The 12,471-nt window shown below is 49.0% G+C and overlaps 1 protein-coding gene across 1 annotated transcript; it reads right to left on the bottom strand.

Annotated features, from left to right (window-relative positions):
- Window positions 1-2,816: 2,816 nt before the first annotated feature.
- On the bottom strand, window positions 2,817-6,869 carry LOC144173227 (uncharacterized). The gene is made up of 2 exons (XM_077701724.1): window positions 5,817-6,869; window positions 2,817-3,132 (listed from the first exon to the last, which is right to left on the bottom strand). Exons 1-2 carry the CDS (start codon window positions 6,193-6,195, stop codon window positions 2,867-2,869), a joined length of 645 nt encoding a protein of 214 aa, XP_077557850.1. The 5' UTR covers window positions 6,196-6,869; the 3' UTR covers window positions 2,817-2,866.
- Window positions 6,870-12,471: the final 5,602 nt, after the last annotated feature.

Below are 12,471 nucleotides of genomic sequence, written 5' to 3'. Positions count from 1 at the left end.
GACCGATTCATAATTAGCCTTATATAGTCTTTACGTTGTAACGGCAGCTGGCCAGATTTATCTACGACAGAACATGCGGAAAGAACAAGCCTTTGATCAGACAACCCATCTTTTAAGGCAGCATGGGCATTCGGGAGACTTTTACTATGGAAAACGATGTCCAGAATGGATGCCGTGTAAAGACAATTGCAGAGGACGTGATGGTTATACAGCAAAGCACTGTCTGTTTTTTTTTATTTGTTTTTTTTGGGGGGGAAGGGGGGGGGGGGGAGGGGGGTTAACCTATTTTTGTTACTGTCTAAGAGTTGTATGAACTGCTGTTCGAGTGATCAATTAGCTTCAGATGCGTACGCACGCAACAAGTACAGTTGCGTTATCCGATATAATTGTCTTCAGCTGCCCACCAACGAAAAAAAGGAATGCATGAAGTTTCATTCGTAACAGGACTTTGCACTTTGGGGCATAGGACAATCGAATGTCGTTTAAGCTATTGCCGCTTCCAGTATGTTCGTTTATCGCAGCTTCATTTCTCCATTCTTATAAAATATGCAGTGCTGCTGTCTTTGAAAACTCCTCCCAGAGCCCTTCACTTTATTATCCTTTCTGGTCAAACATGAAAGGCTTTTATTTTAATAAAAAATTCTTAAGCAATTTTCTGTGTAAGGGGCAGATGGGTGCCTACGCGTCACCCGATAAGTACGCTCTAACTTTATGCTCATAAACTCTGAGAAGTACGCTCTAACTTTATGCTCTTTGATGCCTACGACCTCCATTAAATCAATACACGTGCCGCATGCGATATCGAACTGCGTCACGTTACGGCCGAGCTGACGACGAGACTATGTCTTCAAAACTCGCTCAATACCGCAGAATTATGCATCACGGAGCCATTTTCGGCCTGTGTACACCATGTGCCCCATTTTGTTTTCGCCATGGGTATCTTCTATTCCCACCATTAGTCGACACCATTGATGTCTATCTGGGAGAACTGTGGCTTCTATTGGCGAACCTCCCAGAAATTCTGGTCTTTTTGCCCTTTTCTAAAATCACCCATAGAAGTAAAATAAATGTGTTAGAAGACAATTACCTGGCGAATAGACGAGACGCTGTAGCAGATGCTGAGTACGTGCGGGTTTGACCGAATCGGTGATCGTGATGGTTGTGTACCGCTCATCGAAGCCAGGTACTTAAATTGAGGATAGAAATTGAGGGCCATCCGCCTTCGTAAGGCGTTTGGAGTGCGACGTCGTTGGCACTGCGCTGGCATGAGCTACAGACCTTTTTACAACTACGCTAGTGTCACCCAACTTCCCCCCCTTCCCACTGCCTCAAGGCCATCAACTTTTTAACACTCATGGTGGAAAGATGCACGTCGTATTATGTGTATTTTCCTATGAAATACAGTACAAAACAAGACACGAAATATGACAAACGTTTTCTTCGACATGCGCATTGTAACGTAACAGCCTTACGAGCTTCCAATAAATCTTAACGGATTTGGCACAGAGCTATCATCTTACTACCTTGTCACGTCAAGGGTGAAACAAACACGCCAGGGGCAGTGGCTGGGCCAAGACAAAACGTTTATTGCGATAGGGGTAAAGAGGGAGAGGAAGGAGAAGTGGTGATAACGGCGGCTTCGGCTGGCGTGACGTCACAGATACATCATTTTGCTCCCCCTACGGTAAGTAACGGTTTGGCGGTTTGCGTTGCCGGGCCGACCGACGCAACACCGGAGTTGAGGTGCTCCCGGTGATCTCGTTGCTTGTTGGCACTCGCCTCGGTGTTTCTCCTGCTGGGGGTCCGCCGGCAGTCTCCTGGCAGCCGGAGTCACTTGCTTCTCCCTGGTCGTGCTCCAACTCCCGCGGCTTCACCTGGTCGCTGTGGCGCCGAATGGTTTCCCCGTCCGGACCGTCGGCATTCACAAGGTGGGCTCCGTCTGTCGATGTAATGCTGGCTGGAGTCCACGGCTCGCCTCGCCCGAAGTTTCTCACCCAGACTGGCTCACCGGGCTGCCACACATCGAGGGAGGGGCAGTCAACTGGCGAGGGTGGAACGGACACTGCGTTGTCCAGCCTGGAGCGAAGATCGTAGCCCATTAGGAGTTGCGCTGGTGTCCGGCCCCCGGCATGCGGCGTCCTGCGGTACCTGCGCAGAATCCTTGCAAGACGGGTTTTCAGTGACCCTTGAACATTCCTCTTCAAAGAAAACTTGACAGTACGAACAGCCCGCTCCGCGAGCCCATTGGACAGGGGGTGATACGGTGCTGTTCGGAGGTGTACTATGTTATTCAGCTTCATAAAATTGCGAAATTCCCAACTCGTAAACTGTGGGCCATCATCGGATACCAGCATCCGGGGCAACCCGAATGTACTGAACAAGGTGCGCAGAGCCTCTGTGGTGGCGTGCGTGATGGAACTCTTCATGGGTATTGCTTCTATCCACTTACTGCGTGAATCCACCCCAATCAGTAGCATGTGACCATCGATCGGCCCCGCAAAATCAATATGCAGCCTCGACCAACGCTCATCCGTTTCCGGCCATGCAACAGCGGGTTTCTTGGGGGGCATAGGGGCAGCTTGGATGCAACTGGTGCAGGACTTAACCATGTGCTCAATGTCATTATCGATTCGGTGGTACCACATCAAGGAGCGCCCTAGCCGCTTCATTGATCAAATTCCTTGATGAGTATCATGCCGCAGACGTAACATTACTGCTCGGGCATTCTTAGGGACGATCACTCGATGGCCCCAGTAGAGAAGCCCGTAACTCCCCGTTATATCAGCCTTCCGGTATGGCATCAAGTGCTGGTCCTCAGGCCCCAAATTTCTTGGCCACCTCTCCTGCACCCATTTTTGCACCTTTGCTAAATCGTCATCGAGCTCCGTGAGAGTGCCCAGTTGCTTCGCAGACATGACACCATCATTGAGTGTTTCCGTGAGCAGGACATACTCAACGTCCCCAGTTTCTTCCTGCGTCCCTGGCTGAGAAGTTGCTGACGTGGGGAGCCGGCTGAGGACATCTGCTGGAAGTTGTCTTTCCCGGGCTGGTGTTTGATTACGTAATCGTATGCGCTCAGCAGCAGGGCCCATCGCTGGATTCGCGCAGCGGCCATCACGGGTACTGGCCTGTCTGGATGAAAAAGTCCCACAAGCGGCTTATGGTCTCTCATCAATGTGAAAGTATTGCCCAGTAAGTATTATCGGAATTTTAATGCACCAAACACAAGTGCCAAGGCTTCACGCTGCAACTGCGAGTAATTTTTCTCAGCTTCCGTCAATAACCGATAACGGAACCCTATGGGCCGAAGTACCCCGCCCCCGACATCGTGTCAAATCACTGCGCCGATTCCGTCCGGGGAGGCATCGCATTCCAGGACTAGCGGTCTGTGTGGGTCAAAATGCGCCAGAAAATCTGCGGATTTGAGAAGGTCTTTCACATTGCTGAATGCCTGTTGTTGAGTGGTACCCCACTCCCACTTAGCTTCCTCATGATGATAGTTGGGTTTTATTGGCGCAAGGCCGACTATGGGCAAAGAGCTCCAAAGAAGAAGTTACTGAATTGTGATGAGACCGTAAATACTAAAACATGTGACTAAAAGTACAAGTGATGCAAAACAAAAGACAATGGAGATGGCTGGTGTATAGGGACAGGATTATTACACGTGATATGACAAGAGCTGCAGAAAGTTTACCTCAGCTAAAAACTTAAAAACACGTTGACTAGAAACATTGGTTCATCGGCTAAAAAGTATGATGGGTGCAAAGGAATGTGTCGTCTGTATAATTCAGGGAAATGTTTGTGTCGTGTTGTGTCAAGTGCCTTGCACGTGATTAGTATGTGGACTACGGATAGGCCCTTTCCACACCTGCTACACGTGGGTCCCGAAGTTCCAGTGAGCAGGTGGGAGTGAGTCCCGTGTGTGTGACTTATCCGCAGCCTAGCCAGAGCGACTTCAGTGTATCTGTTGTGTGAGTCAGTTATGTAGCGTCCCAGTTGTGGTTTTATTACGTGTAGTTTGTTGTCTGTTTGTTGACTCCAGTGTAGTTGCCATGTGTTACGAAGCTGTCGTCTGATGTGTGCTTTTAGGTCGGTGTGAGGTACTGTTGTTATGTCAACTGTGGTCATGAGAGCAGCAGCACCAGCCATTTGATCAGCGGTCTCATTGCCAGGAATCCCACAGTTACCTGGTACCCAGCATATGGTTATTTCTAAATCTGAAGCATATGCAGTCATTATGACCTTTAAAAGAACATTGATTACATAGTTTTTTGACGACCTTCTTGATGACAATGCCTGCACAAATCTTAGAGAGTCTGTGTAGACGATAGACTTTGGAATATTATGTTCGAGGATGGGATTTGAAACGAGTAAAATGCCATACGCATCTGCCGTGTAAATACTGCTGTGAAAATTCATTGTTTTGATAACTCTAAAATTTGGTCCGTGCGCTGCACAAGAGACAGTAGAACCAGTTTTGGACGCGTCGCTATAGAATTCTGCGCACCTGTACTTGTCCTGCAGGAACAGGAAGTGCTGCAGAATTGCATTCCTGGGTACCCTATTTTTTTCTGCAAGAGTGAATGACAGGTCGCATGATACAGGACGAAGATGCCATGGTGCGATGAAATTATGAATGGGTGTCTTGTGCGTGTCTGAAAGGGGGACATTAAATGCAGAATCCTCCTCCCTAACTCTGAGAGAGAACGGTAAGGGAATAGATGGCCTGTTTAAAAAGAGTTGTAAATTTGATGTATCGTTCATGATGGGATTAAAAGGATGGTTGGTCAGAGACACGATCTTGGATGCATACAACAGGTCAACATACTCCCGCTGATGCCCTAGGCACCATTTGTGGCACTCGACATAAAGACTTTCAACAGGGCTAGTGCGGAATGCGCCGCATGAGAGTAGTTGATATAAGGGTGCCATGGCGGTCGATGCGTTGGGCAGAAACCTGTGGTAGTACGTGACCATGCCAAGGTACGACCTTAATTCTGCGGGATTCCGCGGTGCCGAAACCTACAGGCAGCATCTAAGTTCTCCGTCTTTGGTTGAAGACCTCGAGCGCTGATTCGATGTCCCAAAAAAATCTACCTCTGGTTGGCGGAACTTGCACTTGTCTGCGTTCAAGCGCACGCCATATTCCTGGAAACGTTTCAATACTGCGCGCAGTGTGGTGCAGTCATTGCGTTTCTCTGCCGCGATGACGTCATCTAGGTAGACCTGAACACCCGGAAGCCCCTGCAAAATGGTCTCCATACGACGTTGAAAGACGGCCGCCGCGGACGCCACTCCAAAAGGCAGGCGAGTGAAGCTGAACAGTACCTTATGCGTGTTTATGGTCGTGAGTAGCATGGCTTCCTCATCCAACGGAAGCTGGTTGTACGCCTCCCGCAAGTCTATTGTGGTAAAAACTTCACCGCCGTTTAATGTCGCCAGGATGTCCTCCACCCGTGGCAACGGATATTGCTCAGGGTGACAGGCTTTGTTTACCGTTAGTTTAAAATCGCTGCAAAGGCCGACGCAGCCATTCCGTGTCACTACCGGTACCACTGGCACGGCCCGCTTCGAATGAGGCACCGGGACAATAATACCCGCGCCCGAAAGGCGGTCCAGTTCCGCGTCGACCTTTGGACGAAAAGCATAAGGAACTTCGCGTGCTTTCCAAAATTTCGGCACCACGTTTTCTCGCGTCTCGAAGTGTACCGGAGGCCCTTTTATGAGCCCTAAACCTGGCGCGAGCACATCAGCGAATTCTGCTATTAACTGGTCCACGTTAATGTCGTCAGCACCGACTAACGGCAGTTGCTCACCTGGCGTGTTCACGTTCATGACCGGTGCCTCGAGCATGTGGAACGCTTGAATCAGGTCGCGTCTGCAGAGGTTGGGGCCGGAGCAACCAAGGACTTGCAAAGATCCCTCCGTCGACCTGTTTCCGCACGAAACCTTGAGCTCAAGTTGTCCCCGCACTAGAAGCCGTTCCAGGAAGCAGGTCAGTTTCAATGGCGAACCACGCAGCTTGGGCCACACTGCTTTGTTCTGTTCATATGTGGGCCACGTGATGACCGAAACCGGTGAGCCTGTGTCTACCTGCATGTCCACTGGAACCCCAGCACAATCCAAGGTGCGCACGATGGGTTGCGTCATGCCGATGTGGCCGATATGACTGTTCGCTGCCTCCAGTGCGAACATACCGTCGGTGCCCGTGTCTTCCTCCCGCGACGACAAAGGTGTGTACTTGGCGCACTGGTGGCACCACCCCGAAACCACTCTCACGGCGGCAACAGGCTCGGGCGATATGACCTCGTTGTTTGCACTTGAAGCATGACGCCGATCGGAAGCGGGAATCCTCGGGTCCGTGCCCCTTTGCTCCGCAGCGGTAGCACGTAATCTGTGGCCGGCTTTTTTGGGCGAGAGGACTGGCCTCCCAGCGCATGCACAGTTCCCTCAGCGGCGGGGCTTACTCTCTTGCGCGTTGGCTTCGTTTATTTCGGCGGGTATCGCAATTTCTTCCGCTTCGCTCCCCGTCAGCTGTGGTTTCGCGAGTAGCTGCCGACGCACTCCTACGCTTTGCAGTCCACACGCGATGCGATCTCGTAGCATTCTATCCAACGATGTACCAAAATTGCAGGTGTCCGCTATCTGTCGAATCGCCATGATAAAATCCTTGACCGGTTCGCCGGGCAGCTGGTTGCGGGTGAAGAACTTATAAGACTGTGCTATCTCGTTCAGTTGTGGCGAAAAGGGCTGCTTAAGCAAGGCTACCACTTGTGGGTACGAAACTTGATTCACCTTATCCGGAGCACAGCGTCCGCTCAGTACGTCGACGGTGTGGGTGGTCAGTGCAGTCACCAGCAGGGCCCGCTTCTTTTAAATGCAGAGCATTTCTTAGCCTCGCCTGTTCCTGCGTCGGACGGTGTCAACAGTTTCGCGTCCGCAGCAGGTGCGCCTCTCCTTCCCTCCTCTCTCTGAACAGCAGCTGGCGCGCGCATGCGTCGTAGTCAGCCCGTTCGCTCCGTCGTGGTCTCGGCGTAACAGGTGCGTGATAGCAGCGCGGTGGGGCGTGGAAGGCCGCGCGCTGCTTGCGCATGCGCGCTCTCCCCCGCGTACTGCTCTCCCTCTACTGCGCGCGCTGCAAATATAGCGGCTAGCGGTCGCTCGTGTTTCAGTCACTGCGTTGCTCCTTCCTTCCTTGGTTGACGCTCGTGCCCACGTTTACTCGTGTCTGCTACTCCAGCATCACGGAAGAAGCGATGGAAGCAACACTGCCTTCAATCAGTACTGAGGCCCCAATGCTCTGCATTTACTCGCGTTCACCTCGCGGGAAGGCGCGGGAATTTTTTCCCCTCTCTTCCTGCATCATTGTGGATGGAAAAATAAAGGCATTATTTCATTTATTTATTTATTTCAGGATACTGTCAATCCCGTGATGGGATTATTACAGGAGTGGTGTCACATTGTAAAAACAAACAATACACAGAATAAAAATACATGTTTCCAGCACTTGGGATTTCAAGCATATATCTCGGACGTAGTGCAAAATTCGGCGTAGTGATAGGCAAAGAGTCGTCATGAATGTAAACATAGGTTGAATTGCTGGGGCAAGCAAATAAAAACAAATACAACACGTAATTGCACAGACAGAGTTAAAACTTGCAACATTGTCAACTCAGGGAATCACGGCTACATAAAAGTCAGTACAGATTCACTCGCTCTAATAACAAATTTGTCAACTGTCGGCTGTGTCAACACAGTGGGGTGCAGGGCATTCCAAGCGCGTATGGCTCGTGGAAAAAAAGAGTGGCCAAAAACATTCTTCTTGAAGAGATACTCATCAAGTGTGTGGCAATGCTTATTTCGTGTTTGGCGCTTGCAGTTAGCCTTAACATAACTGGCTGGATTTATTTTCAAAGAGTTGTGTAGCACCAGATACAAAAATCTCATACTATGAAGCTTGGCGCGGCTCGCCAGGGTGGGCAGATCCGCTTTTTTCAAAAGAGCAGTAGGCGAATCGGTACGCCTATAACGGTTGTAGATAAAACGAACTGCTTTACGTTGTACTCTTTCAAGCGCGGCTACATGTTTGTTTGTGAAAGGGAAAACTGCGCCCCGACAACATTCGTGCCATAATGAATACGGCTCTATTTTGTTAGTTTCTGGAGTGTACTAAACTCAGTAAGGTCTATGACGCCCATACAACGCAATACTATATACAATGCGATGCGTATTTTGGCTTTCGATGCTTCGGCGACGTCGCTGTCCCGGACCGGCAAACTACATATACGCTTAGCAACAAGCGCTTGTCCTTGTGTCATTCGTCTTTTGTCTAAATTTGTTACGCTTTAAATTTTCAGTACATATACGCGTGCAATCGGCACACATTTGTCGAAAATATCAGGTTAGTTACGTGCAGAAGAAGAGTTGGGGAAGGTAATTTACGTGATAAGAAATCAATATCACTATTTAGCTTAAACCGCACACCCAAATCAGGCAACCACTATTCTCGCAGGGCGAAATCGCATTCGCAAGCCGGGTACACATTATTGTGAGCGCTTTTTTCAAGCAGCATAATTGATGGCGACCAGTTATGATGGTGTATTCTGGGAACCTTAGTGTGGAAGCGCCATTTGTCTTCCGTGATGCCATTCCCCTCAAAGAAGGCTTCCAGCCGAACCTGGTAAGCGGGCCACTTGTCGCTCGTCTCGTCGAACTGCGGCGGGCTGGCGTATCCTCCCGTGGGTGCAGCGGTCATGGCGGACTGAGTTAACGCCCCGTTCTCATCCCATCCTCGTCGCCACTGAAACGAACACGCCGGGGCATAGGCTGGGCCAAGACAAAGCGTTTATTGCGATAGCGCGGGTTAATGCAGCGTTGTGCGAGTGGGGTTAAGATTGAGGGAAGGAGAAGCTGCAGTGGTGATAACGGCGGCTTCGGCTGGCGTGACGTCACAGACACATCACATTTCATTTCATTCTTTTATTTTACGTTCCTTGGTGCATGAGGGGGCGCAGGAAAAATCCAGTTTGGCGACGCCCTCGCACAATGTAACATAGAAAACATTGAGCACAGTACATCAAACAGCATTGCAAACAACAGACAAAAGAATGTGTTGTTACTTTTTCAGCATTACGTAAAGCAGCACTCGTAGCCGCATGAACAGATATATCAAATACACATCTATGCAACGATGAGAGCAATAATGAATGCATGAATAAAGGCACATGCATCCCAAAGTGCGCGAACATAAGACTATCGGGCATCACAAATGTGGAGACTTATTACAAATTAATATATTTCTACGCGCGTATACGATGGTATAACCCGTCCTCATTGTAAAATCTCCACTCACTATTAAATTTCGAGGGTAAGAATTCCCAAGATAAAACTGCGGGAACGGCTTCATGGTTGGTTGCCCCATATGGTTGCATATAATATTACCTAGATAGGAACCTGACGCTAGCGCAAACGGGAACTCCGAAAGAGCGCTTACGCGTCGATGGGAAGGATGGGTAGAAGTGGAAACGGATGGGGTAGTTTCTAAACGTGCCTATTACTGCGAATATTATATTTTTTAGCAAGAAAAACACTTATTTCGCGGTTGCCTGTTTAAAAAAACATTTTTCGCAAGAAATGTAGACCCTTAAATCTGGTGCTGCACCAAGGAAAAGGGCCCGTTTAAAAGAAAAAAAAAACAGACGCGGAGTCGAGGAGGATTCCGAAGCCCCTTCGCCATTTGTCGCCGATTCAGCGGCACGCTGGCTTCTTTAGAAACTATTTGTAAAAGTTTTGATGCTTGTAGGTTTTACTATTAGGATCAGATTTAGTGTCCATATAAACGAAAGGAATCGTTTACCTTTGTACTAGTTATTTTAGCATGAATTAGTTATATTCATAAATCTGCGTTCCTATCGTACGCCGGTCCGGCAGGTCTTCGCCGTTGGATCCGGCGTTCGCACGAAAAGTGTGGCTGTTCCAAGCAGTTTGCAATCTTCGTCAGCTTCGAAAATACCTTGCTATGCCGAATGATCGGCACGGCAACTATGAATTCGCACCAGCAACGGTGGCGCAGTGGCTAAGGCGTTGTGCTGCTGAGCGCGAGGACGCGGGTTCGATTCCCGGCCGCGGCGGCCGCTTTTTTGATATAGGCGAAAAGCAAAAACGCTCGTGTGTACGAGATTTAGGCTGTAGATAAAGATCCCCAGGTGGTCAAAATTACTCCGGAGCCCTCCACTACACCCCGCCTCATCACCTGCGTTGCGTCGGCGAGTTAAACCCTACAATCAATCAACTCTGAATTCGTGGACGAATTCATCGCATACAGTGCCGTAGTTTGTGTTTGCGTGCTCTCTGTGCCGGGAGTGAATTGATAACCGAACCTATTCGCAATTTTGGTTATCGAACATTTCCGGTAAGCGCAGCACCAGCGCGCGCGACAATCAGTTCAAGAACAAATGTATTTTTGAGCGCTTCTTCCCAAAGCCCCGCATAAACAAAGGCGTTCAAGGAAGACCGCGACGAAAACGAAACTGGCTGCAAGATCTAATACCTGGCACTTTCCGCGAAGCAATAGAGTGCCAGTCCGAATCCCCTTTTACCCATCACGTCCCTCGCGGCAGACGATCGCAGCGCCAGCTTCCTCTCTGGTTATTATAGTGTAAAACTCATTCGGTGGCCCTAAAGTACGTAGCCTTGTTGATACTATGTATCGTAACCACTGCCATCAAAGCATAAACTTTTTCGCGTTAGTTTAATAGAACTACGGACTAATTGGTTTATAGTGGTATATATTTTTTTATACCGTCAGCTCGGTCATACATGAAAATATATTTTCGGTATCCTTATAATTAAAGCCTTAATCCTGTATATCACCATAAGTAAGTTCGAAACTGGTTCGGTTTGTCTTGGTACTCCTGCATTGACAAATGTCTTCCCCACAGGCAAACAATTTCGACGGCGAAGCATGTTTTACAAGCACAAACCACTCCGGAAAATTTCTGGGCTCAATGGTAATAGGCTGGCGTGCCCGCAGTGTTTTCTCTCCGAGTCTGTGCATGTACAAACCGTAGAGGAGGTGTCAGGCGTCGAATCCGAGCGTCTTGACAGCACCGCCTTTTTAGGGAAAGTGGTCTTCTTTGGCTACCTCAATTGGAACATTTTGGTCTACTGTCTGTGTGTCGGTTACTCCATCCAGGCGCCAGACCAAAGTGAAAGAACGCTTGAACACGAAGTACACATACAGGCAGGGCCATTCAAAACTAATCAAACTGCTCGCATACATCATACATGTCCACATTATGCAGGCGAAATAAAAGTACATAGTAAAACGTACGAGCGTTCGAGCGTACCAGAGAGTGTGTTGGACTGGTTTTGCGAATGAAAATTAAACATTACATTGTCGAAAATCAAACAGATGGAACCAACACTGAACAAATTCAGCTCGTACTTTTATAAGCAAAACAAAAAACCAAATAAGACGTTCGTGGTGAAACACATTGGCGCGGGAGCAGGGTGCACGCGGTAAAATCGAATAGATACGAACAAACCTGTATTTTGTTTATACTAGTAGAAGCTAGAGTAAAATTAGTGACACAAGGAGGAGCATGAGTAGAAGGTGTAAGCATGAGGGGTAAGAGAGGGAAAGGGATGACAACTTCCGTGGCAGGGTGCAAAAGGTCTTTCGACAACATTCGCAGCGAAGCTATCGGGCGAGTGACCATTATTTAGTTTAAAACCTCGGGGCTGCGTTTTAAAAATAACACTAAATGAATATCTTAAAAACTCCCGAGTTTATCATGTAGTCAGCTTACGTTCACTTCAGTGGCTCAAGTTTGCGCGTACGCTGCATACCAGGAGCGACACCGGGAGGGCCACGTGACCAGGAACGACAGGCGTACCAACGCCGTTTGTACTCATCCGTGAGCCCCTATCCCTTGTAGGCCTCACACAACTGGACACACGTCCACTCTCATCCACACCATTCGACAAACTCTCCATCCAGTAACCGGACGTGATGTGACGTGTTGTGACATCACAACTGACATTCTTGTGGCCCGTACTGCCCTGTACACCTGGAGAGCATCGTTTCAACCTGCCAGGCTTTGCGAACGGATGGAGAGACATAGAGACAGACGGGCAGATTGCGGAAAAAAGCAGCCGAAGGATGCATAAGTATTAGAAAAAGATAACCTCCTGCAAACTCGCCATTGGGCGTAAGCACGGACTCGTTTTTGGGGTTCTGTTCAGACACCTTAAATTGATTATGATGTGTCTTAGAGTTCTGTGAGACAAATTTATTTGATTACGAGCAACTCTCGACCCACATCTCCGTGGAGCCCTCGCTTTGTTTTATGCCCCATCGAACAACGTTTCGACGCAAGATCCCACCACGCCACGCAACCTTATCTTTTGCACACGGTGCGCTTCCCTTCTCACGGTTCTGAGCATTCTCCTCCCCACTAGGCCGGTGCG

The sequence above is a fragment of the Haemaphysalis longicornis genome, unplaced genomic scaffold (assembly GCF_048455015.1).
Source record: "Haemaphysalis longicornis isolate Haplotype H1 unplaced genomic scaffold, Haemaphysalis longicornis Haplotype H1 scaffold_3, whole genome shotgun sequence".
NCBI lineage: Eukaryota > Metazoa > Arthropoda > Arachnida > Ixodida > Ixodidae > Haemaphysalis > Haemaphysalis longicornis.
This window is presented reverse-complemented; position numbering and strand designations above follow the sequence as displayed.

Coding starts and splice junctions, on each gene's coding strand:
- LOC144173227 (XM_077701724.1), bottom strand. CDS start 6,195: ATGTTCGCACTGGAGGCAGCGAACAGTCATATCGGCCACATCGGCATG. Junction 3,133..5,816: donor CATGAACGTGAACACGCCAG/GTGAGCAACTGC, acceptor TTTTTCATCCAG/ACAGGCCAGTACCCGTGATG.